General features: G+C 43.2%; 8 protein-coding genes across 9 annotated transcripts; 5 read left to right on the top strand and 3 right to left on the bottom strand.

Annotated features, from left to right (window-relative positions):
* The first annotated feature begins 150 nt into the window (after positions 1-150).
* On the top strand, positions 151-4,729 carry LOC132796524 (protein Flattop homolog). Of its 2 annotated transcripts, none has more exons than XM_060807722.1 (4): positions 151-299; positions 3,826-3,962; positions 4,030-4,345; positions 4,432-4,729. In XM_060807722.1, exons 1-4 carry the CDS (start codon positions 273-275, stop codon positions 4,651-4,653), a joined length of 702 nt encoding a protein of 233 aa, XP_060663705.1. In that variant the 5' UTR covers positions 151-272; the 3' UTR covers positions 4,654-4,729. The 2 variants fall into 2 exon arrangements, with proteins under 2 accessions (XP_060663705.1, XP_060663706.1); XM_060807723.1 differs by having other exon boundaries at positions 4,033-4,345; positions 4,432-4,725.
* An 85-nt stretch (positions 4,730-4,814) lies between these two features.
* LOC132796518 (uncharacterized) lies at positions 4,815-8,179 on the top strand. Its single transcript, XM_060807713.1, has one exon. It carries the CDS (start codon positions 5,860-5,862, stop codon positions 7,678-7,680), a length of 1,821 nt encoding a protein of 606 aa, XP_060663696.1. The 5' UTR covers positions 4,815-5,859; the 3' UTR covers positions 7,681-8,179.
* A 190-nt stretch (positions 8,180-8,369) lies between these two features.
* On the bottom strand, positions 8,370-10,621 carry LOC132796753 (uncharacterized; the record flags this gene model as incomplete). The annotated part of the gene is made up of 2 exons (XM_060808016.1): positions 8,370-10,128; positions 10,193-10,621. Coding segments are annotated over 2 exons (1,737 nt in total), but the record flags the coding sequence as incomplete, so codon positions are not given.
* Positions 10,622-11,261: 640 nt separating this feature from the next.
* LOC132796517 (ATP-binding cassette sub-family F member 2) lies at positions 11,262-15,296 on the top strand. Its single transcript, XM_060807712.1, has 5 exons — positions 11,262-11,509; positions 12,726-13,562; positions 13,621-14,126; positions 14,191-14,727; positions 14,805-15,296. The coding sequence occupies exons 2-5, from the start codon at positions 12,893-12,895 to the stop codon at positions 14,934-14,936; spliced, it is 1,845 nt and encodes a 614-aa protein (XP_060663695.1). The 5' UTR covers positions 11,262-11,509; positions 12,726-12,892; the 3' UTR covers positions 14,937-15,296.
* Positions 15,055-17,699, bottom strand: LOC132796522 (uncharacterized). Its single transcript, XM_060807720.1, has 2 exons — positions 17,461-17,699; positions 15,055-17,392 (listed from the first exon to the last, which is right to left on the bottom strand). Exons 1-2 carry the CDS (start codon positions 17,595-17,597, stop codon positions 16,519-16,521), a joined length of 1,011 nt encoding a protein of 336 aa, XP_060663703.1. The 5' UTR covers positions 17,598-17,699; the 3' UTR covers positions 15,055-16,518.
* A 307-nt stretch (positions 17,700-18,006) lies between these two features.
* On the top strand, positions 18,007-20,732 carry LOC132796525 (CDP-diacylglycerol--inositol 3-phosphatidyltransferase). The gene is made up of 5 exons (XM_060807724.1): positions 18,007-18,215; positions 18,732-18,866; positions 19,372-19,525; positions 19,587-19,738; positions 19,812-20,732. The coding sequence occupies exons 1-5, from the start codon at positions 18,164-18,166 to the stop codon at positions 19,991-19,993; spliced, it is 675 nt and encodes a 224-aa protein (XP_060663707.1). The 5' UTR covers positions 18,007-18,163; the 3' UTR covers positions 19,994-20,732.
* A 103-nt stretch (positions 20,733-20,835) lies between these two features.
* LOC132796526 (mitochondrial inner membrane protease subunit 1) lies at positions 20,836-22,091 on the top strand. The gene is made up of 3 exons (XM_060807725.1): positions 20,836-21,066; positions 21,139-21,335; positions 21,413-22,091. The coding sequence occupies exons 2-3, from the start codon at positions 21,219-21,221 to the stop codon at positions 21,806-21,808; spliced, it is 513 nt and encodes a 170-aa protein (XP_060663708.1). The 5' UTR covers positions 20,836-21,066; positions 21,139-21,218; the 3' UTR covers positions 21,809-22,091.
* Positions 22,080-24,039, bottom strand: LOC132796523 (uncharacterized). Its single transcript, XM_060807721.1, has 4 exons — positions 23,941-24,039; positions 23,176-23,405; positions 22,995-23,119; positions 22,080-22,925 (listed from the first exon to the last, which is right to left on the bottom strand). The coding sequence occupies exons 2-4, from the start codon at positions 23,358-23,360 to the stop codon at positions 22,237-22,239; spliced, it is 999 nt and encodes a 332-aa protein (XP_060663704.1). The 5' UTR covers positions 23,361-23,405; positions 23,941-24,039; the 3' UTR covers positions 22,080-22,236.
* Between the last annotated feature and the right edge of the window lie 23 nt (positions 24,040-24,062).

Genomic DNA, 24,062 nt, shown 5'->3' with positions numbered 1-24,062 from the left:
TTCCCGCCCCCCTTTCTCGTCCCCATCCACTCCCCATTGTCATCTCTCCCAGCTTATAGATATGCAATATGTATGTGTTTTTTTCTCATTCTTTTTTTCTGGCTGTTGGGCCACGCCCCCAACATCCCCCATCCAGCCGACAAAGCATCACAGTAGCAGTTGCTTTCATAGTGTATCGAAATTCTCGAACATAAAATTCAGATATTTTTTTTGCTTGATTTTTGGCCCAAATCAAAAATATACAAAAGTAAAATCCCAAATTCAAGGACGAAATGTCGTTTAACTTTAGCGCGATGCAGGTGAGATATTGCACAGGGTTGTAACCTGTCAGCACAACTAATTGTATCCGCCATTTTGCTTAAAAATACCATGAGAGTAATTGGATGGCACGACTATTAAATACCCTGTACTAGGCACACATTAAGTGAGGTTAGGTTATACACACAGACTTACATATACCCCATTGATACTGACTGGGATTGGGTTTTGGGGCGCAACACGCCCACAACAAGCAGCTTGGCAACTCCCACCGTGGCCCCAATATGTACAACGTATTCGACGTACATATATATGTATGTGTGAATAACCATCACAACAAACAGTCAAAATTCCGACAGGACCCAGCAACCTGAATGTGTTCAGCTTGTCTCTGTCTGTCACAAGAACAACAAAAAGTAAACAAAGACAGGCGACAACATGATGATTTTCACATTCCATTTAAATGTGTATAAATAGATTTCCTTTTATTATGAATTTAAGTATAAGAACTATTTAATTATTTTTATATTTCTTTACGAAAACGAAATGAAAAATGTGATAAAAATAACAAGAATGAAAGTTTTTTAGCGAACATACATACATATAACGAATTGGAATATTTCAAAATTAAATACAATTTTGATTACTTCAAATTTTACCACATTTGTTATTTTTAAATACAAAATGGTTGCCTACTTTTTAATTTTCATTGCACGTAATTTAAATATTATAAAAGAAATAGGATTGTGAGGATTCTATTAATTGCGCTGCTGACGCTTTTGTCGCCTGTCAATTGCTGCGTAGCAAAGCAAACAAAGCTCTTTACTTATTCCCGTTTCCGTTACAGTTACAGTTACCGCTTTTTCTCCTTCCACCGCTTCGTGCTTGTCACCTAAGTGAGCCTCCTCTTGCTATCTCAGTCTCACTAACACGCGCTCTCTCTTGTGCTGCTCTCTCACATGCTGCATTTGGCGAATAGCGACAGTAAAGTTTATTTACTTGGCAACGCTATTCCCGCGTCCCGTTGCCCACAAGCGCCAATTGCCACGCAACTGGAACGTTTACAGTTATTTTCATATTTCTCATTTGCTTTATGCAAACGACAACGCGAATATCTAACGGAATTTCGCGCACAACAAACTTCCGCATGTGTGTGTGTATTGGTTGCACTGTTCTTCTTTCGTTGTGTTATTGTGAGTCGTTGTAGTTGCTGTTTTTGTAAGCCAGGTCATCGATTGTGAGCTGCTGGGGTCAAGCATCTATTTAATGGCATTTCGATTCTAATTGGAAATTGACAGCTGTTCGCAACTGTCCGATTGGTAAACGACGCCAGAGGAGAGCAGAGAGCAGTTGCTATTGTTGTTGCTCTGCTCTGTTGCCTTGCAGTGCGTGAAATTAGCTTAAGTGCTGGACCACAACAACAACAACGACTACGTGAGTGTAGAGAGTGAGAGAACAGCAGTCGCGTGGAGAATTTGCGTGAGTGTGGGGAATACAAGTGTGCGTGTGTGCGTGGGATGGGGAGTAGGCAATTCAAAGGCACAAGTGCAGCAGCAATACAAATAGAAATAGAAGTACAAATACAAATACAAATACACATACAAATACCAGTAGCAACAACGGACACCAGCAGCACTGTTGCACGTGCGTTGCTAGCTTTTTGACTGTCTAATCCGTCGACGCGCGCCACACCATGTGATAAATTGCACCCCAGAGGGTTGCACATTGAAATCATCGACAACGACAAAAAAAAGGGATTGCTGTTGCTGCAATGGCGAGGGGAGTGAACAGAACAGAACAAAGCAGCACAGAGGATAAGCAACTACTATCTGGGCTCATCCTTTAGACGTGGATCATTCATTGTTGCTAATTGAGTTTAAAATCAATTTGTATTTTACGAACGCGTGAACGTGTTGCCCTCGTGTGTCATCGAATCGATCAAGCTAACCTAACCTCACTTTCGAGGGGCTCTTCTTCTTTTATGTGTTGTGTAATTGCCGTGCAAATTTAATTACACTAGCAACGCCTTGCACGCTGCTTAACTACAGGCATCACACCACATCGCACCGCATTCTTCTTTATTGTATCTGCTCAATAGAGTTGAGAGTTGCTTCTTCTGCTTCACACGCACTCAATCAAGCCACGCCCCCCACCTCCCCTGACGACTCGTTCACAATCTTCAATCAAGTGTTGACAACTTGCCACGTGCTTGTGGGTGTCTCGGGGCGTGCCATCCAACGTATTGTATTACCAGCCACAATTTGCATTTTTCGCTTTGCTTTAATTGAAACTTACGAAAATTGCGTGGGAAGCCAAAATGTCTCCAAAATGGCGCCAAAGCGGGGAGCAGCTGCAGTTAACTCCCTCTCTCTCTCTCTCTCTCTCTCTCTCTCTCTGTCTCTCGCAATGTCCCTCTCTGTGTAGCTGCTCTGATAAATGATTGCACATGACTTTGATCCTGGTTAAGAGCAAGTCAAAGTCTCAACGTCTGCCAGCAATTCACAGTAGTTCCTGTTTCAGATACCCTGTATTCGTAACGCAGTGGGGTATGCTATACGAGGGAGAATTGAGTTATTATTATTATTGTGGTAGTTATTTACAAATGAATTCTTTAATTGCTTTGGTTGGTTTTGTTTTGATTGAGTATTTGAAAACATAAAATTAGGTCAATTTTATTTCATAAGTTTTATAATGAATTCGAAATTTATTGTACTTATTTGATATTTAGAATAATTATATACTCATTATATTTTTACTTTGCTTTGTATTTGAATTTATGGCTTTCAGTGATATGATAGTAGTAATGCAGCTTTCAAAAATTAAACTAACATCCAAATACCATATATTTATTGTATTTCACTCTTCCCTGTACTTCTAGGGTATTCGCTCTGGCGACTACCTTCGGGTAATATGCGTTTTTTTAGGCGTTTGTCCTTTTAAAAAGGCAAACACAAACAGGGCATTAAGTGGCATTAGACAAAATGCTTTTTTACACATGTTGCAACACAGAGATTACGATTACGCCGTGTAATCGTTGCACACCCAAAACTACTTCCGAAAGTCCTTCCTTCCTCCCAGAAGAGGGGTGAGTTGCTCCATGGGGTGGGTTCTGTTCTTCACCCATTGCATTGTGCGTTTGATATGGTTGATATGAGGCCTTGCCTCATTTTATTTCGGTTTTGTTTCTCGTTTTATCAATTGGTTTGCTTAGCGCCCATAAATAAAGGTTTTAGCTCCTTCCCGAATTGAAACAGGTGGCTGACTGTCCAGCTAGCTTAACCTGACTCCGAAGGCACTGTCAAACAACAACATCATCATAAATCATGGCAAATAAACGAAACCATCTTCAACTATCGCTTAGATTAAATTTTAATGTTTTTTGAACATTAACTTGAATCTCCCTAAAGGATATTATGATTGATTTTAACTGGTTTACTTCTTCAGGTGTTAAAAGAGTCGGAAGTTTCTAAGTTCATACCTCGACTCTCTTCAACACTCTTTGAGAGCATTTCAATTAAACGATTAGAATATTATAACTGCATCCTCTTAAAACTCTTCTTCCTGCAGTACGAGCGCAGCTTTAGAGCGAAAAGCCTCAGCAACTGGGAGTACCAACGCTTCTCTCCCCCGCGTCCGCGTTCGCTGCAAAAGAACTCGACGCCTGTTTGCGACAAGAACGGACACTTGCTGCCCTCAGCGAAGCGGTGAGTAACTTACGAGTCCCACAAGGGATAACCACTCCCCCTAACAAGCTCCCCCTTTTTCTTGAAGCAGGGACGGCAACTTCTTGGGTCAGTACAGAGGGACATACCATCTGCCGCCACGTATAACGCGTAGTTTTGCCAACAAGTACAATACCTGCCTGAGTGGACAGCATAAGTACGCCAACTATCCGAGAGATTTGTGCTGTTGCCAGTACGAGCAACAGAAGCGGAAGAAACAGTGCGATTGGCGCGAGACCCTTGGAAAACCGGGTGATCCACTGTGGCAGAAACCCGAATGCCAGAGCAAGTGTAAGGGACTGCAGCAATTGCTTGCTATTGACGATCTGCATCGTCGTTGCAAGCACGTCAAGTGTCAGCCCAAGGTAAGTGCCGACTACACCATCATCATGACACGATCCTTGCATCTTGCACTCAAACTGCACCCCGGATATAAATTGGTTCATCTCAGGGACAGGAAAAATTAGTGGCACGCATTGTTGACGCCTCGGCGAGGAATCGAAAACGTCTTCGCAAGCGTCATGTGACCGCTTTCGATTACAATCGCCGACAATCGACTGGTAATCCGGCGGAACAGAAAACCAAGTCTATCAGTAAGGATTCAACCAAACCGGACTCTGACTCAGCGGAGAGAATCACAACGAGATCAACCACTAATGCTCCACTAAAGTAAAAGCTCAAATAACTGACTAATAGTTATGCTAATAAACGACACCTCTCGGTAGTCCAGCTGGTAAACGAAAGGGGTATTTATTTATATATTGAACGACCCCGGAAAGTAATTAGTTACAGTCTAGGCATTTCAGGAGAGACTGGACGTCAGAAGTAGACTAAGATGCTGATTATTCAATGCTAAACAACATTCCAAGGCTAGCAGAAGGTCCCTAAGACAGTTAGGTTAGCTCCTATGTAAAGATCAAGCTGTCAGCTAGTTCCGCATGATAAGGTAGAGACTGGACTCAGAAGTAGACTAAGATGCTGATTATTCAATGCTAAACAATATTCCAAGGCCAGCAAAAGGTCCCTAAGACGGCTAGGTTAGCTCCTATGTAAAGATCAAGCTGTCAGCTAGTTCCGCATGATAAGGTAGAGACTGGACGTCAGAAGTAGACTAAGATGCTGATTATTCAATGTTAAACAACATTCCAAGGCTAGCAGAAGGTCCCTAAGACACCTCTCGGTAGTCCAGCTGGTAAACGAAGAGGATATTTATTTATATATTGAAAGACCCCGGAAAGTAATTAGTTATAGTCTAGGAATTTCCGGAGAGACTGGACGTCAGAAGTAGACTAAGATGCTGATTATTCAATGCTAAACAACATTCCAAGGCTAGCAAAAGGTCCCTAAGACAGTTAGGTTAGCTCCTATGTAAAGATCAAGCTGTCAGCTAGTTCCGCATGATAAGGTAGAGACTGGACTCAGAAGTAGACTAAGATGCTGATTATTCAATGCTAAACAATATTCCAAGGCCAGCAAAAGGTCCCTAAGACGGCTAGGTTAGCTCCTATGTAAAGATCAAGCTGTCAGCTAGTTCCGCATGATAAGGTAGAGACTGGACTCAGAAGTAGACTAAGATGCTGATTATTCAATGCTAAACAACATTCCAAGGCTAGCAAAAGGTCCCTAAGACAGTTAGGTTAGCTCCAATGTAAAGATCAAGCTGTCCGCATGATAAGAACGTAAATGCAACATCTCTGCAGCCGCACAAAATACCGAGCACCAAGCACTGAGCACCGAGCACAGTTAGTGGCAACTAATCAAATGTCTCATCCCCCATCCTTACCGATCATCGATCATCTTCATGTCCATATCGAACACACTTCACACTCCACCTAGAGATCCCACTCTCTATCTCTGTGACTAAAACCGTGCCACCGTCATGTCGCAAGCAGCTGTGGCCAGCACGGGAAATTACAAGTTGCCGGACCTCAGCTACACGCCCGGTGATCTAACCGAGCCGGAATATCGCTTCGAGCAGAAACGTGATCGGGATCGTGATCGTCAGCATGTCTTTGATCAAAAGTTACCGCTAAATCGTCTATACCTAACCGACGACAACGACTTTGCACCTCTAGACAAGCAACGCAACGCAGCGGAATCAACTCGGGAACGGGAACTTAACTCGGCGGCGGGACGACAATTTCCAGCTTTGGCGGCAGCCCAGGCCAAATATACCGGACAGCTGAACAATAGCCTGAACAATAGTGTAGAGCTCTCGGAATTTGATTTTTCACCCGGCAAGGATCTCATCTCGTTGCCACTGGTCCGCACAAGCACCCAAGCGGATCAACCGGATCTCATCAAGAAGATGCCGCTACACTCGATCACCGAGAAACCCAATGAGCGTTGTCCTTCGCCCGTGGTGCCGGCCTATGCCAACTTTGAGCTGGCCAAGCGCATGCATCAGGACAATCTCGATCATCAGCCGCTGCCCGATTGTGTCGCAGACTTGGCGTTCCGCAAAGCCCAAATCAGTGGCGGCCACGGCGGCCTCTCACTCGAAATCGATCCGATTGCAACGGGCGTCGGCGTTAAGACGCACAACGCGGGACCGACTCACTGCACGAAGATGAAAGTCTTTCGACCCAAGACCGGTGGCGGTGTGCTGCCCAAGGCCTTCGCTGGTGGCGACAATTTTCGCGGCATTGGCTCGGCGCCCACCAAAAAAATGGGCGCCATGGATTTGGCTATTGGCTGGGACTTTAAGCCGGCAAATCCCGCCGACGAACCGCGTCTGGCCCGACACATTGATGGCTCCAACGATTCAGCGGGCCCCGCAGTCTTTACCTGTGTGAAAACGCCGCGCGATGATCCACCGAACGCAGAGCTGGGACGTTCAGCGGGTGTTTTTACCAGTACCCTCGGTGAACCGGACTTTTTCGACAAGGACATTTTGCGGCGCAAGACGGACTTTGCCGGCCGCACCCTGGAGCGGGACAACGACTGTGCCTGCGACTACTCGCCGCCAGCGATGCGTGCGCGCAGCGTCTCCCGTGAGTCCAGCGCTTCGCACTGTCGTCGGGCTCCAACGTTGCTGGGCGGGGATCGCAATGGCGTAGGCGCGGCCGGGGGCGGCGGCGTAAGCTTCGGTTTGCCCAGCAACCGGCTGGCGAAGCAGTATCAATCGACGCCCATGCTGGGCGACAAGGCGTATCAGGCGCTGCGCGAAAAATATCTGGGACCCGATGACAACTGTCACACTGAGTCGGCGCTCGGCTGTCATCTTGGCTCGGCCACGGGACCATCGTGCAAGCGGGATCAGCTGCTGCGACGTCCGGCGCGTCGCCTCTGCCACAAGGTGGCGCCAGCACCCAAATGCTGTCCCTCGGCACATGGTCACGGCCATGGTCATGGGCATGGACATGGACATGGACATGGTCACTTTCTGAGCAGCAAAGCGGCCTTTCGAGCCGGTGTTCCCAAGTTGAATGCCAGCGGTGATTTTGTGGGCATCGCACCCGATTGTGGCGTCGGCGGTGGGGGAGCCGCTGGGCGTGTTTTGGTTGTGCCACGACCCCGTCAACCGTATGCCAAGAAGAACTATGACATTGATACGCTGGTGCCACCATTTCGTAGCCAAGGCGGCGGCGCCGGTCAAGGCGGCTATCCCGAGCACTGGCGTCTCGCCAGCGTCTATCAGCATGCCTACAAGCCCATCGATCAGCGACGTCGTCCCCTGCTCCAGACGGTCTACAAGTAGACGCTAAGAGTGGAAGGAACATAGCAAAAGTTTTCCACGTAGTACTTGCTGTTCTATGAATACGATAGCGATATCCCATATCTAGTCTATAAGATCTGAGAAAAGAACCAATGCAACTAAATGGAGGCCTTAAAAATCCGAATTCATTCCAATTGCTCTTACGATAAGCTTCTAATATATTCATCTTCAAATTTAGTAATTAAAATTTGAATAACATTTAAGGTCCTGTCCATAATTGCCTTATGAAACTCTTCCAACTCACAATTCGATAGATGATTCCGGAAATGTTTTAGTGTTTAAGCAAATGCAACTGAAAATAATTGTTAATCAACAAACTTACAGATCAGATTGATTAAATTTGTCCGCTAAATGATCTCCAACAAATTTTTATTAAATTAAGAACTGTAGTCACTTTTTTTTTGTTGTTGTTAGTCAAACCACTTTATAGAGAATGTAAGTTACAAAAATATATATAATAATATATGTATATCTGATAAGTCACATCTACTATAACATGTAGTATGCCTTCTTTCAAAATTTACGAGTTGAATAATAAAACATTATACTGTATTATCAATAAATTCAGTCAAAGAATTGTGCGTACATAATAACTTTTATGTAAAACACAAAAAAAAAAGAAAAGAAAACAAATGTATAAAAAGTCCATATAAATAAACGTGCAAACAAATTACATTTATAATATATTACTAACGAGTAGGTAAAAAAGATGAAAATATTAATATATATTTAAAACGTGCATTTAAATAAAAGTTCAGTTAACTGGCAACAAGTGGAATATAATATTGAATTCATTTATAAAGTGAAGTTAATTGGGTTTGGATAATTTTGGATAAGTTCAAAAGTTAAGTCTCTTTGATATTAAGTCAACTGTTGCAGTTAGAGAACGTCTCTATGAAATCGCAAATTAATCTGTATAAAAATATCAGTCTTTATCTAAACCAACCAGCTAACCGAGCTCCATATTGTATCATCAAAAATGATCGTAAAACTTACAACTAAGTAATGTTTAAAAAAAAAATGTAGCGCATAAATTGCGTTTGGGTGCTTTGTAGACAATCTTTGGGTGCTTAAAGAACTTGGTGATGTGAATGAAGAGAAGATGCTCCAGCTAAGGTCACTCTACTTGGCTGTCGCATAGGCATCCTGCTGACTCTTGTGGAACACATGACGCAACACATCGCGAGTGGAGCGACGCAAACTGTTGCGCAGCGTGTGCTTCTTCTCGTTGGTCAACTGTTCGATGCGCATGTATTCGGTTTGTGGCACATTCGAGCGCAGCTTCATTGTCCGCTCGCTGCTGTCCACAATGGAGATGTCCGCCGGCCGTTGGGATTCCTCCTCGACAAGCGGCTGCGGTTGCGTCTGCTTCTGCGGTCGGCGACGCAAACTGTGGCGTATGCTGCTAATGATGTTGCTGCCATGATGCTGATGCTGCTGCTGTGCAGCAGGCTGTGCAGCAGGCTGTGCTTCCTCGGCATGCTGATGCTGCATGGGATGCATTAGCTTGCGTATGGATTTACGTATAATGTTGCGCACGCCGTGGCCACCATGACTCTCTGCAGACTTGGCGGATTTGCTGGATGCAATCGATTGCAGCGACTCCTTGCTGCCGACATTCACATTGGTCGTTGCTGCCGGGCGATAAGCGCGCACAAAACGCGCTGGCGCCTTAAAGTCCAGCTCATCCTCATCCTCATCGGGTTCGGACTCAGAGGCATAGGCTACATCCTCAGTCACCACAGCAACATCCAGCTGTGGCTGTGGCTGCTCCTCAACCACCACAGCTTGCTCAACTTCGATGCGTTCCTCGATTGTTTCACGTATTTCGGTCAGCGTTTGGATGCGTCTGCAGCGCAGACTTCGCCGCGGTGGCAGCTGCTGTTCCGCCGGAGAAGGCTCCAACTCTTTGATCTCAGTCAAGACTGAAAGATGTTCTGGCTGCTCAACCTCGCTAATTTTTGGCTCCTCTAGCACACCATTCTTGCGCAATTTGGCCTCATTAATGCTATTCTCCAGCTCCAGCTGATAGCGATCCAGCTCCTTGCCAATGTCCATGGTGCTCTCCTCCTCACTGATGGCGCCCAGGGAGCGCTTTGGCTCTGACTTTGCCAGCGGCTGCACTGGCGAGAAGACCAGCTTTTCGGCAAACAGTTTGCTGGGCGTCAGATGAGCTAACTCCAAGCCATTGAAGTCAATGCGATAGCCCATCGAGGGCGCAAATGGTAGACCAATTTTGAGACTAGTCGGCAGCGGTTCCTCGCTGAGAGCCGGATTCTCTACACCGGCTGGATTGCTAGCGGCCGCGGAGATCTCGCTGCGGCGATGTATCTCGAAGGGATTAAGCGAAGCGGGCGCATCACTGCCACGCAAATTGAGCGCTTGATTAACAAAGCACTTGGATGGCGGTGTGGCCACGCAACGTACCACCTAATGGAACAAAATAGAGCGTTAATATGGTGATCACATTTGTTTTTTAGGTAAAACAACTCACCTCATAAGGATTAAACTGTCGCTCGGGCAGCTCAAGATTGAGTGCCGGATTCTCAAAGCAAACGGCTTCACGTTTCTTCTTCTTGGACGGCTGTCGCAACACTTCAAAGGGATTGTTAGACAATGATGGCTCCGGCTGTTTGGCCAGTTCCGAAATCGATTTGAATTCCAGGCCGGGATGACCAACAAATGGATTAATGTTCTCACTGTCTTTGGGCAAGCGTCGGCGACCAACAACAAGAGTTTTTGGCGTCGAGCTGAAGGCAGCGTTAGTGAAGCATGACGCAGTTACAGGAACTGGTGCAGCTGCGTCCTGTACTTTTAAGGGTGGCAGCGCCACAGTTTTGTTGCCAGTTGTTTCCCTTTTGCGTTTGCGCGGCGTCTCAATATTATTGCTTGCCAATGCAGCGATACTTTTTTTGTTTCCAGCATTTTAGCAGCGTCTTTTCTATTGCAACACTTTCTATTAATTAAAACTCGCACCAGTAATATTTACTACAATAAATAGTTAAACCCTTTAAAACAAAACTCTCTGTGTACAATAGCCAATTTGCATGCCTACACAATGCGCACCATTTTGAATTTTCAACCTTCAGTGTTGACAAACGCTTGCAATTACCGAAGCGTATCGATAAGCGCATTCATTGTTCCAACGAATGTCGATTTTCGAAGAAGAAGAGCGACAATTTTAGCGCCAACTTATAATTTCAACATAACTGACGACAACATTTGAGATTAATACATTAAATTACTCATTTATAGTAGAATTGCAACTAACAATCACTTCTATCAAATAATTCAAAATATTTTTTTTGGTTTGACAATTAAAGCGTACGTATCGATATATAAAACGCTGTCAATCAATGGAAAATTACAAATAGAAACTAAACTAAATATGCATAAATTGTGCTTATTACTTATTTAATAATAACTACTTAAATCTCAATGCAATATTTCATGATCTTAATTAAAAATTTATGCGCAATTGCAAGAATAATTCGCGAACGATAGATCGATACGTCCAAGAAAAATTCGCGATATCGAAATCGTCGCTTGACGATAAATTGAACGTAACACGTGTGCGGCGGCGAAAACGGTAAACGGCAGAAAAGTAGCAGCACTTTTTGCAGCTGCTGTCGGTGTGTGTGTGTACGGTGTGTTCCTGTTCCGTTGTAAAGCAGCAGCAGCGCTCGCTCGTCTAGCAGCAGCCCCCCAGAAGCCCGGACCAGCCAGAGCATTAAACAACCCAACAAATGCAAATTGGTTTCAATTCTTCTTGTGCGTGACACGTTCTTTTTTTTAAATCATCAATTAAAAGGTGAGAAGTGTGTTCTGTGCTATGTATAATATTCTTCAACCATCCGTGGAAAATTCAATAATGTGCACATGCACATACATATATACACGAATACTAATGTGTACATGTGAGTCTACGAGTGTGTGTGCGCGTGTGGTGTAACATCAGACAAGTGTTAGTGTTGTCTAGCGCGTGTATGTGTTGCAATTTCACTCCTTCCCACCACCTCCGCATCTTTGTCGCACTACTCTCTTCTCGCTCATCTAAAATGTATCAGCTGCACATAGGAATTCCTTTGTGTGCAATTCTCAGTCTGAGAGAAAAAGAAAGAAAGAAATGAAAAAAAAATGAGCGCGCGGCGTTCCCCAACAACAGTGATTCATAAGAAATTGCGTTAATGAAGGTGAAATGTGGCTCTCGGCAACAAGCAAGAACGAACGAACACAAAAGAAACAGCCTGAGCATCGGTCGCCAACGTCGCACAAAAAGCTGCTGCTGCTCAGCCAAAGTGTTAAGCTGAAAATTTGTATCGCGTCATTACCAAATTTTTTTTTTTTTCTTTTTTTGTGCTTTGCGTTTGTTGAAACAGTTGCTGCAGGCGTTCAATGTACAATGGGTGACATCTGCTTTTCGCTTGACAATAATATCATCTGGATATGTGTTGTCGCATTCTGTTTCCGTTCTGTTTTGTTGCTGCTGTTCACATGTTTCTTGCAGAATTATTGAAACTGGATATAACACACTTAGTGTGTGAGAGAGAGAGAGAGAGAGCGATAGAGAAGGCGGTAGGCGATTAGACTGTATATGCGCATGTATGGGTGATCAGCCAGACGCGGTAGCTTTCCAGCTTTGTGGTCGGCAGCATTCGTCACGATTCGTGTCTCGTGTATGTCTGGCCCGAAAGCCGAGCCGAAGTTCATTCATACACATTTTGATTGAGTAGCGATATGAGTAGAGTGATTGCAATGTTTATTATACCCGCAAATCAAAGAGCAGCAGGGTATGCAAATTGGGCGCCACTTTACAAATACATATAATGAATGATTTCTGCAATCTATTGATTATAACTTAGTTTGAATTAGTCTCTTATCATAACTTTTAGACACTTCTAAAGAATTCGATTTTTCTGGCAATTTGTTATGCGAACTAATTATAACCTTCAGGCTGTTATTATATTGTAAATTCCAGTTAACTGTTAAAACTTTAATCATTATCATTTACCTTTTGACATTTACAGCACAACACACAACATTCAAGGCGACAAATCAGTCGGCAAATATTCTAGACATTTTGATTTAGGCAAACCCTTAAGCTAGAGAAACTCACACCCACAACACAAAAATAAAAAGTATTGTTTTGTAAACGTTGTTGCAAGTTTTCAAATTATAAAAAAAGAGAGAGAAAATGCCGTCGGACGCTAAGAAACGTGATGCGCAACGCAAGAAGGATGCACGCAACAAGAAGATCCAACAGATCCCATCCACGAAGAAGACAAATGGCACCACCAACGGTGTGGAGCGCGAACTGACCGAGGAGGAGAAACTGTGCGCCAAATTGGAGGAGGAGGCACGGATCAGTGCCGAGGCACGCTCCTGCACCGGCTCCTTGGCTGTGCATCCCCGATCGCGTGATGTTAAGATTGCCAACTTCTCAATTACCTTCTTTGGCTCCGAGCTGCTGCAGGACACAATGCTCGAGCTGAATTGCGGACGACGTTACGGTCTGATCGGTCTCAATGGCTGTGGCAAATCATCGTTGCTGGCGGTGCTCGGTGGCCGTGAGGTGCCAATACCGCCGCACATTGATATATTCCATTTGACACGCGAGATACCGGCCAGCTCAAAGAGTGCCCTCCAATGCGTCATGGAGGTGGACGAGGAGCGCATTAAGCTCGAGAAACTCGCCGAGGAGCTGGCCATGAGCGATGAGGATGATGCACAGGAGCAGCTCATTGACATCTATGAGCGTCTCGATGACATGTCTGCCGATCAGGCCGAAGCCAAGGCGGCGCGTATTCTCCACGGTCTGGGCTTTGACAAGGCCATGCAACAGAAGCAGGCCAAGGACTTTTCCGGTAAGTGAATGCGAATAGAATTTTGGACTAAAACTAAATGGATTCGTTCACTTTGCAGGTGGTTGGCGCATGAGAATCGCGCTGGCTCGCGCTTTGTTTGTCAAGCCGCATTTGCTGCTGCTGGATGAGCCCACAAATCATTTGGATCTGGATGCGTGTGTGTGGCTCGAGGAGGAACTGAAGACGTATAAACGCATCTTGGTGCTCATCTCGCATTCACAGGATTTCCTCAACGGTGTCTGCACAAACATCGTTCATTTGACCAGCAAACGCTTGAAATACTACACTGGCAACTATGAGGCATTTGTCCGCACACGCATGGAACTGCTCGAGAATCAGATGAAACAGTACAACTGGGAACAGGATCAAATAGCGCACATGAAGAACTATATTGCACGGTTCGGTCACGGCTCCGCCAAGCTGGCGCGTCAAGCGCAGTCCAAGGAGAAGACACTCGCCAAAATGGTGGCCCAGGGACTCACCGAGAAGGTCACCGACGACAAGGTGCTCAACTTTTACTTCCCGTCGTGCGGCAAAGTGCCGCCACCTGTGATCATGGTGCAGGTAAGAGAAGAAGTTACATCAACATATTGCTTGATCAACGTTTAACGTTTAACGATTGCCTTAGAATGTGAACTTCCGCTACAACGACGAGACGCCCTGGATCTACAAGAATCTGGAATTTGGTATCGATCTGGACACACGTCTCGCTCTGGTGGGTCCCAATGGTGCGGGCAAATCGACGCTGCTGAAACTGCTTTATGGCGATCTTGTGCCCACCTCTGGCATGATACGCAAGAACTCGCATCTGCGCATCGCCCGCTACCATCAGCATCTGCACGAACTGCTCGATCTGGACGCCAGTCCGCTCGAGTATATGATGCGCGCTTTTCCCGATGTCAAGGAGAAGGAGGAGATGCGTAAGATCATTGGACGATATGGTTTGACGGGACGTCAACAGGTTTGCCCCATTCGCCAGCTGTCGGACGGTCAGCGTTGTCGCGTTGTCTTTGCCTGGCTGGCATGGCAGGTGCCGCATCTGCTGCTGCTTGATGAACCTACCAATCATTTGGATATGGAGACCATCGATGCTTTGGCCGATGCCATCAATGATTTTGATGGTGGCATGGTGCTAGTTAGTCACGATTTCCGTCTCATTAATCAGGTAAGTCGTCGCAATAGCTAGCTGGCTCTCGTATCTTATCAGTTTCGATTAACGATGGCTGTTTTTTATTTGAACAGGTGGCCGAGGAGATTTGGGTGTGTGAGAAGGAGACGGTGACCAAGTGGAAGGGCGGTATTCTCGACTATAAGGATCATTTGAAGAACAAGATCACCTCCGAAAACGAGAAGAAGGCCAAGGCGGCGAAATAAATTGATATTCACAAACACAACAACACTACACAACACATCCATCCACACACATCCACATAAAATACACACAGTGAAACACAACAAAACAAACAAACAGACAGACAGACACTTCACAACCTCTCTATCTCTTTCCAAAACGTTTGCCCAACCCTGCCGCTTGCGGAGCCCTGCGAATTGTGTATGTTATATGCGCAATTAGTTTTCTGTTTGCACTCACAGACACTCACACATACACACACACGTACATGCAACAACTACAAATTTCTAGGTGAATTTTTTTGATTTTCAGTGTCGATTTAAATTGAATAAAATGTGAAAAGAAAAATCCCAAATTACAACATTCAAACTACAACTATTCAACAGCTTGTGATCTTAAAGGTGAAAGCCACATTTTCATCTCACACTCACACACACACATAAACACACACACACTGAAGCATCTAGTCCTTGGAAGAAGAAGAACTTGATGAAAACGCGGCTTTGCCTTTGTTTTTTATTTATTTAGTTCAGTTTCAGTTAGGTTTCAACTTAATTTACGCAAAACTAAATACACAAGAACATAACAAAATACAATATAGTATAAAATATAAATACACAGATACTACTACTGCCCTTGTCTCCCTCACACACACAAGAAGTCGTAGCCCATATTGCATGGGTTAGACTGAGACAGCAGCTGCTTAGACATAAATAGTACATATACACACATATAGAAATGTGTATGAAAATGCTAGAAAATCAAATGGAAAACAAAACTAACTGATTTTATAGGTTATAAACAATTTGAAATATGTTGTGCATAGAGTATAAAAACGCAGTAAACATTTTTTTTTATATACAATTACTGAACAATTTAAACCGATTTTTAGGAACAGAATTATTTGTTCTCAACGGAACATAAAATTGTTTTGCAAAGTAAATGAATAAAATATACAATACATATACCATATGTGTGAATAAATGAATATTACTAATATAAAAATAAAAACAATTGGAGGTAATAAAGCAAATGAAATGCATTTTTTGCTGAGTAGATATGTTAACAAAAATATTATATATAATATGCTTGTGAACCGATTAAATTATTTCTTGAACAAACTATAAAATAGCAATAAATGGTTAGGTAGTCTTTCTAATAATCAAACTTAAAAAGCAGACTTTTATTTTCTGCAAGATTTCTGAATTTTTAAGAACTTAAAATATGAAGAAAAAATATCGTGGATCGTAATGAATAAGTAAGTTTAACGATATTTTTGGTAAGAACAGATAGTTTTATTGCATCGGTTGTTAGAGCTCGAATTTCTGTTTTGTTGTTATGTTGTAATTGAGACGTTAACACATCAAGAAACGTTTACAGACGATAGTTAATGTTTACAGTAGTTGGCTTTACGTTTGCATCTCGTGTAGGCACGTTGAAAATGTTAATTGGTAGACTTGATTACACTTAAGCGATATTTTCTTCACTATGTACTAGAATATATATATATATATATATATATATATATATATATATATATATATATATATATATATATATATATATGTATGTTAAATAGTATAATATACAGTTGATGATTTCTCTTCAATAGATCTTGGATAGTTCGGAATAGATGATTTTCAGCAATTGTCGCTCCGTCTGACTCAGAGAACTATGCTCTCTGCCAAAGTCGCGCAACAGCTGCTTTAGATCGCACATCTTGCGCTCCACCCAAGCGCACACGATCTCGGCCAGCGCATATTGCTGCTGGTGCGGCACGAAGGCGCCGGGGCGTTCCACCTGCTCGTTGTTGTAGACCAAACACGGTGCGGCCATCTGGTCTGGGTGAAATTGTGCCAACGTGTAATAGTATTCGATGAGCTTAATGTGGGCGGGCGATTGACGAGCTGGTGGCAAATTCAGATGGAGCAACAAGAGCAGGCGCAGCACCTCAACGCGGCGCAAGAGTTCGCCGTACATTAGCGGAGCACGTCGCTCATAGATATTGTCCACGATGTCGTCCAGCTGCAGCAGTGCGTTGCGATAGTCTTCGCGTTCCATGCTCATCTCGGCGCTCAGCTCCAGTTCATTGATGCGATGTGTGGGCGAGGCAAAGCTGCTGGTGCGTTCCAGCTGGCGTTGCTGCAACTGCTGCAGTTCGCGCAGCACGGCCGCCTTGAAGACGCCACTGTCGGCAACACGCTCCGCCGCATTGTGATAGCAATGCAGAGCGCCTTCACGGAAGCCATTGTGGCCGGTGCGCAAGTGCAGCAGCCGGAACTCGTTGTGGGCCAGCATAAAGGCGCGTGCGGCACGCACATATGCCTCAGCCTCGCGTTGTGGTGACCCGCCATATGATTCACACTTGGCATAGCCAATGTGACACATTGCCGCATATTGCATGATGCCCGACTCCTCGAAGCTGTAGGCGAGACGCTGGAAATCCGCCTGGACATCGGCCACGCTAGGCGCAAAACGTCTAAAGGGGACACGATATTAGTAAACTGTTTTTGCAACAAATGTTAAGTTTACTACTACTCTACTCACTTGAAGAAGACAACGCGTTCGATTTTCTTGATCTTTGTGGAGGCGCGCAAGTATTGTTCAATGGTGTTCTTGGGATACTGTTCCAGTTGCTGCAGCTGCTGATCGCCCAGCTGCGCGCTGCCACGTAATTTATCCATTTTGCTCAAGTACTAAGCATTGCTATTTATTTTGCACTATTATTATTATTGCCACTTAGCCAAACAATCCAACAACAACACAGCGCTATTAATCAGTGTTGTACAATGCTGCATAAATAACAGAAATGAAATACCAGAGGTTGCCGCTGTAACGTTTGTGACGTCACAATAAGAGCGGCGTTTAATAAAAGTGACGTACTAAAAGTGAAGACATTTTACTATATTTTTTTTAATATATTATCAATTTATAAAACCCTGGTTATAAAATCGTACTCTAACATTTAACATAATGACTGCCTTTAATTTTGCGACATTTTCCAACGCTACCTCGCACAAAGGCGAGAAGGCATTGCGACGTTAACCAGCACTGATAGCCACAGCTGTTTACAACTATACATACAGCGCCATTTTTTTGCACAACGCTAGAACAGAACGCAGAAAAATATTGCAGCGCACGCCACGTTCACGGTGCCGCAACTTCGCATTTAAATTAGTCAGCGGTCAGCGAACACATTTCGCCATATACCAATTTTATCGGAAGCGTTAACTAAAGCGGGTAACTAACAATGGCTATTGCCGAGCACGATAACGTTTTCATATTTGTGCCCAATCTGATTGGTAAGTTTCGTATAGGGTAAACAAATGTGACCGCGCGCATAGTGAACCTCAGTTGATTTGATTGCATCCAAAACTAGTTGGACAGCATGTAATTGACATGCAAGTCACGTAGCTGAAAAAATATTTAAATTCTTTTTTATACATTTTTGTTTTTGTGGTTGGAGCTTGTTTGTGTTTTGACGTATGTGATCCACTGTGCACCGTGCATATGTATTTATCTCAGTGTCTAATCTACATGTGTATATAACGCAAACTACACTTGTGTGCGTGTGTATACAATATGCAAACAATGTTATTGTTGTTTTGGCAACGTCTTAATTCAATTAGCGGTTGTTGTAGGTGGCGCTAGCGTTGCAACCTGTCAAATGCTACCCTCCCACTACACGCCCCGCGTTCCGGCTCAAGCAATGTCACCTATGCTGCGCACTAACATTAATACGTCATCGGTGTACACATATATTATTGATTAAAATTGCATTTTGTTTTGATTGGTTTTTCTTATGGATTAATTTGCAGGTTATGCACGCATCGTGTTGGCTCTTATTGCGTTTTGGTTCATGTCCACCAACTATGTGATCGCCGGTTGGTGTTATATAATCAGTGCATTGCTGGATGCTGTTGACGGTCATGCAGCTCGAGCCTTCAATCAGAGTAAGTACTGGCGCCATCTATATTTCACATTACTGCAGATCTCTGCTATCTCATTGGTTTGCTTTGGTAAACGTCAATCATCACACGCCATGCTGACTCACGAACCGGCAAAATGGGAAATGTTAATGCTATTTATCGGTGTTCATACATATGTATGTACATACATAGATATCAAACACACACATGTACCTGTGCGTGTGTAGCAAGTGCGCACTTAATGCTTTGTCTTACGTGTCCCAAAATGGATATGAAGCAATCAATGCCCTCTGGCCATAGGTGTGAAGGGTATGCCATCTTGATGGGATTCCAAATAGTACATTCAGTTATCTGTCTATCTATCTGTTGGAATATAGGTGTATTTGAAATTCAGAAAAGTCTGAATGGGTTCTACAAATTTCATAATGATCGCACAATAAAGCTGTTTACAAAAGAAACAGGTTTTGAAACAGTTCAGCTACTCGCTTTCTAAGTTGTTCAATTTGGATTTTTTTTATTTGCATTATAGGCACACGCTTCGGCGCCATGCTGGATCAGCTCACAGATCGTTGTGGCACCACAGGACTGCTGGTCACCCTGGCCTATTTCTATCCAAGCTACATGTTCTGGTTCCAGCTCTCCATCGCCATCGATGTTGCCTGCCATTGGCTCTACATGCAGACGTAAGTTGTGCAAATCAATTGTAAGTTTAAACTTTAATTGGAATTAATTTTATATTTGCAGGAGTGTTGTGGTTGGACGAACCTCACACAAGGTAAATGATAACGTTGTCATGCGCATCTATTATCAGAAGGATGTGCTCACCTTTATGTGCTGCGTGAACGAGCTCTTCTATGTTTGCCTCTATCTCTTGCATTTCACCTATGGACCCTTGAGTATGTGACAGTTGTGACATTGTCATTTGTAATTTATCTTATCTGAATAACACTTGTTTTATTTAACTTTTAGTACTCGGCGCCTCATTGTTCAAAATATTGGCCTTCCTCACCGGACCATTTGCGGTGCTCAAGGCAGTGATCTCTCTAATCCATGCTTATATTGCTGGCCAGGATTTGGCTGCTGTCGATGTGCGCGAGCGTGTGGAGAAGCGCCAAAAGGCTGAGCCTGTTGTCGGCAAGAAGTTGGAGTAAGCTGGAAAGTGGCTGAAGAAGCAAAGTACTAAGCAACACTATTGATTCCAAATAACTAAAACAATAACTTAATGAAAACAAAAAGAAAACAAAGAAGATAACAAAAAAAAACAAATGTAATTTATGATAGTCAATTTTTAGTTATTAGTACTATGCACTATTGCTAATCTGTTCTGTTGACTTTATTTTGTATTTTATTTAGTTTAAAATTTAATGCGAATTTTTTTCGGTATGGTGATTTGATGAAGCATTAGAATTGTGTATACATATTTATTTGCCTAAGTTAATTATAATTATAAACATTTATTTTGTGACGCTTATACAAACACAAACACAGTGAGAGAAGACAACCAGCTGCAGATGAATATATAATTTAATCTATATAAACAACTGAAAGAAAGAATTTGCAAAAGAACAAACTTGTTGAATGTGTTGAATAATTGATGTCATCCATTTTGAAATGAATTTCTTACTATATATGTATAACCAACTAATTGCATGTATGTGTATTTAATATTTAGTCGTAGAAACTATTGATACCTATTAATTACGAGACCTGCAATTTGAAGGAACCAAACAAAAGAACAAATCATGAAAACTAACTATACAAATGAATAATGTTTTCAAAATGGAATTGCTGTAAGGCGATATTAGTTCAAATCGATTTAAACTTACAGCACAAGCAACACAATATACAAAAGAAATTAAATAAATTAAATAGTTTTGTGTGCAAAATTCACGTTACCAATTTGTTGTTATTTTGTTTTCCGTAAATTGGGCAATTAAGTCGAGGAAACCGCAAACGCTTTGCATAATTTGTCATCTTGAAAACGGAAACGATGTTAGTCAAAAGCAACAAAAAGATAAATACATCCCGAAAAATAAGTAAAGCAAATAGTTTGTTGTGCAAAATTTATGGTGCTATTTGTTTTTTTTTTACACGCTAATTACCACTGCATATTTGAATTGCGCGCCAATCGATGAAAGCAATCGCGCAGCTGACAATTGCCGCCCTGGTTCAGAACAATCGAGCGAACAGCTGACGCACAGTGCTGTGTAGCCCTGGTATCCTGGTAATAAGAGCGCATAGGCAATTTGTTGTCATTCGCCATGGATTTTAATTAATGAATGATACACACACACAGCCAGAGACTGACTGTCAACACTGTGGAAACCGTGAGGATTAACGAAGAATTAAGGACGAACAGCGTAACAGCCGCTCATCATGAAGATGGGAATGGGCTACACAGTGATATCGCGTTTGCGCACCCTGGCACGCTACACAATCGCATACGCTTGTATAACCCATTGCACCTTCGAGTATGTGGGCGACTTTGTACTGGTAAGTGTCGATCAGTGGATCAGTTATGCCATGGCCATCATATGTATGTATATTTCCTGTTCTCCTTGCTGTTGCAGTGCAAAGGACCTTCAATGGAGCCAACGCTGTTCTCGGACAATGTGCTGCTAACGGAACGGCTATCGAAGTATTGGCGCAAGTACCAATCGGGCGATATCATTATCGCCGTTTCACCGATAAATGCCAGTCAATTTATTTGCAAACGCATTGTGGCCGTGTCCGGCGAGAAGATCACAACCCTAAAGCCACATCCCTTGGAAGCTGAATCGGCATCGAAACAACCCAGTGAAATGACTATGGTGACAGATTATGTGCCACATGGTTGTGTGTGGATCGAGGGCGATAACAAAGGCAATAGCTCCGATTCGCGATATTATGGTCCAATACCGTTGGGTCTCATACGCAGTCGCGTTGTCTGTCGCATTTGGCCGCTCTCTGAGCTAACAGGACTTTAGTAACAACAAATTTCTAGTTGCAGTCACAGTTTTTGTGTGTTTTTATCATTGTAAATTATCGAGCAGTAAATTGAACAGCAAAATATTGTGATCGTTAACAGATTGACCAATCAATAGTTCGTGTCCTGTGAGTTAAATTTCCCAAGTTGACAAGAAAGCTATTGATAAATTGCTTGTGAGCGATGTTCCAATTTGAGATGATACAAAATGCAATCGAAACTAATTTCAGTTTTGAGCTTTTGTGTTCTCATTGTAAATAAACAAGAAAATATTCGGTTTGAAACCCAATTTGTTTTCCAAAAATATTACGTATAAAAACATTTACTACAAAACAAAAGAAAAAAACGAAAGTTCAGCACTTTGTACAAATTACAAATCAAGCAATTGAATTTCCCATATTTGGCACTTTTTGTATAGACCACTATCGATCACTTATTGGATTCGTCCTCCTTCTCCTTCACAAAGTATAACTGATACTCCTTCTTCAGCACCTGATGCACCATATTGGCGCACGTAAAGTCGACGCCACGCTTCCGATTGTCCAGATAAGTGCGTGCTACCAAACGATTCGTCTCGAGCACCTCGGGATTGACAAAGTATTCGTCGAGTGGCATCCAACGCACACGCTCAATCTCACGACTGCAGGGCGTCAAATCCAGATTTATGGGTTTCAAGCCCATCACAATGTAAATGTCGGAGCATCCAAAGTTGCCGCTGTGCGAATGCCGCATACAAATCATCGATGTGAATGTGGTGCGTACGCCTGTTTCCTCCTCCACCTCACGCACCACGGCATCCACTAGATTCTCATTTGGTTCCACATAACCGCCGGGCAGTTTCCACATGTTTGCCATGATGGCATGACGATCCGATACAACCAACACCTCGTTCTTCTCGTTGATTACCAAACCGCCGACACCTAGCAGTGTGTGAGCATAATGTGGCAAATTGGAGGACTCGTCGGTGGGCAGCCAGCGATACATGATGACGACACCGGTGCGTGCATGATGAAAATCAAAGCCAGAGGCGGCTAGGATGGGAACCCAATCGGCTTGCTCCTTGTAGACGCGAAACCAAATCGCACGCTTCTTGTTCGCCAACCAATAATCCAGTGATTCTGCAGTGAAAAAATTGTAATTTTGAATTGCCACTGCATTAAACGATTATTATTGCATTTATCGATTACTCTGCAGTTTTTCTTTGAACTGTGTGTGATCGAGGTTCGTCTCTTGCTTGCCGTCGACGGTAACACCACCAAAGCGATCTGCTACGCCACTAAACACATTTTTTGGTGCATCCATGGCTTTAAAGCTGCAAAGAAAATGTTGTTAAATGAGGTCCGAGAGGATCACACTCTTTTTGCTTACGTTTGATATGTGCGAAAATTGCTGAGCGTGCCTTGTAGCTGACTATCGAGGAATCTATTATTGCTGTTATGATTGTTAATACGCTTGGCAGCCGCTTCACCAGCTGCAATGTGCACTTTGCGCCATCTATTGACGACGTTGAGTATGATTGTATTCCTGCGGCTTAACAACGCAACTGGCGACATTAAATCACAAACGCTTGCGGTACGCAATTTTTGAGAAGCCGCTCACTTCGTTTAAAACATACAAATTTTGAAATTATTAATGTAAGCACATACTATAAATATCTTGGCTCATAAAACTAAGCACAGCTGGTTGTTGTTACTACGACAACTAATGTGGATCTAACGCGTACAATTATTATTATCTCCGTTGGTAGCGTTGATAAGGATTACCCCGACCACTTCAATTGGGCGCTAGGTGGCGTTTGCACTAAACAACACGCACGTTACACCCACACACACAATATAAACAGATCAGGCGGCAACCTTGAATGACAGTGAATGTCTTTATGGGCACACATTGAGCGAGAGAGAGTTAGATAGAGAGCCACAAGTGTTTCCGTATTGCATTGACGCATTGTTATTGTTTATCATGCGCTTTTACAGTGTTTCCCTACTCATTTTATATAACGCACACAGCACACATACCCATGCACTCGCTCTTGCACAAACATGTTACAGTTATTTGCAAGCTGCGCTTTAGTTAGAGTTGAGATTTGCCGACAACAAGTTGTGCTAATTACAAATTAATTGTTACACTTACGATTTCGCGCCAGTTTTATTTATAACGTTACAAAGCTCACAATTTAGTGTGTAATGTGACCGAAAGATGTATATAAAAAACGGCACAATCAAATCTCGTTTTGCGGCGGTAAATCTGTTTTT

The sequence above is a fragment of the Drosophila nasuta genome, chromosome X, assembly GCF_023558535.2.
Source record: "Drosophila nasuta strain 15112-1781.00 chromosome X, ASM2355853v1, whole genome shotgun sequence".
NCBI classification, from domain to species: Eukaryota; Metazoa; Arthropoda; class Insecta; order Diptera; family Drosophilidae; genus Drosophila; species Drosophila nasuta.
The sequence above is the reverse complement of the archived record's forward strand: the minus strand, read 5'-3'. Positions and strand labels throughout refer to the sequence as shown.

Coding starts and splice junctions, on each gene's coding strand:
- LOC132796524 (XM_060807722.1), top strand. CDS start 273: ATGTCGTTTAACTTTAGCGCGATGCAG. Junction 3,963..4,029: donor TTGCTGCCCTCAGCGAAGCG/GTGAGTAACTTA, acceptor TTTTTCTTGAAG/CAGGGACGGCAACTTCTTGG. Junction 4,346..4,431: donor ACGTCAAGTGTCAGCCCAAG/GTAAGTGCCGAC, acceptor GGTTCATCTCAG/GGACAGGAAAAATTAGTGGC.
- LOC132796518 (XM_060807713.1), top strand. CDS start 5,860: ATGTCGCAAGCAGCTGTGGCCAGCACGGGAAATTACAAGTTGCCGGAC.
- LOC132796517 (XM_060807712.1), top strand. CDS start 12,893: ATGCCGTCGGACGCTAAGAAACGTGATGCGCAACGCAAGAAGGATGCA. Junction 13,563..13,620: donor GCAGGCCAAGGACTTTTCCG/GTAAGTGAATGC, acceptor TTCACTTTGCAG/GTGGTTGGCGCATGAGAATC. Junction 14,127..14,190: donor CACCTGTGATCATGGTGCAG/GTAAGAGAAGAA, acceptor CGATTGCCTTAG/AATGTGAACTTCCGCTACAA.
- LOC132796522 (XM_060807720.1), bottom strand. CDS start 17,597: ATGGATAAATTACGTGGCAGCGCGCAGCTGGGCGATCAGCAGCTGCAG. Junction 17,393..17,460: donor GAACGCGTTGTCTTCTTCAA/GTGAGTAGAGTA, acceptor TGTCCCCTTTAG/ACGTTTTGCGCCTAGCGTGG.
- LOC132796525 (XM_060807724.1), top strand. CDS start 18,164: ATGGCTATTGCCGAGCACGATAACGTTTTCATATTTGTGCCCAATCTG. Junction 18,216..18,731: donor ATTTGTGCCCAATCTGATTG/GTAAGTTTCGTA, acceptor ATTAATTTGCAG/GTTATGCACGCATCGTGTTG. Junction 19,739..19,811: donor TTTCACCTATGGACCCTTGA/GTATGTGACAGT, acceptor TTTAACTTTTAG/TACTCGGCGCCTCATTGTTC.
- LOC132796526 (XM_060807725.1), top strand. CDS start 21,219: ATGAAGATGGGAATGGGCTACACAGTGATATCGCGTTTGCGCACCCTG. Junction 21,336..21,412: donor ATGTGGGCGACTTTGTACTG/GTAAGTGTCGAT, acceptor TTGCTGTTGCAG/TGCAAAGGACCTTCAATGGA.
- LOC132796523 (XM_060807721.1), bottom strand. CDS start 23,360: ATGTCGCCAGTTGCGTTGTTAAGCCGCAGGAATACAATCATACTCAAC. Junction 23,120..23,175: donor AATTTTCGCACATATCAAAC/GTAAGCAAAAAG, acceptor TTTTCTTTGCAG/CTTTAAAGCCATGGATGCAC. Junction 22,926..22,994: donor GTTCAAAGAAAAACTGCAGA/GTAATCGATAAA, acceptor TTTTCACTGCAG/AATCACTGGATTATTGGTTG.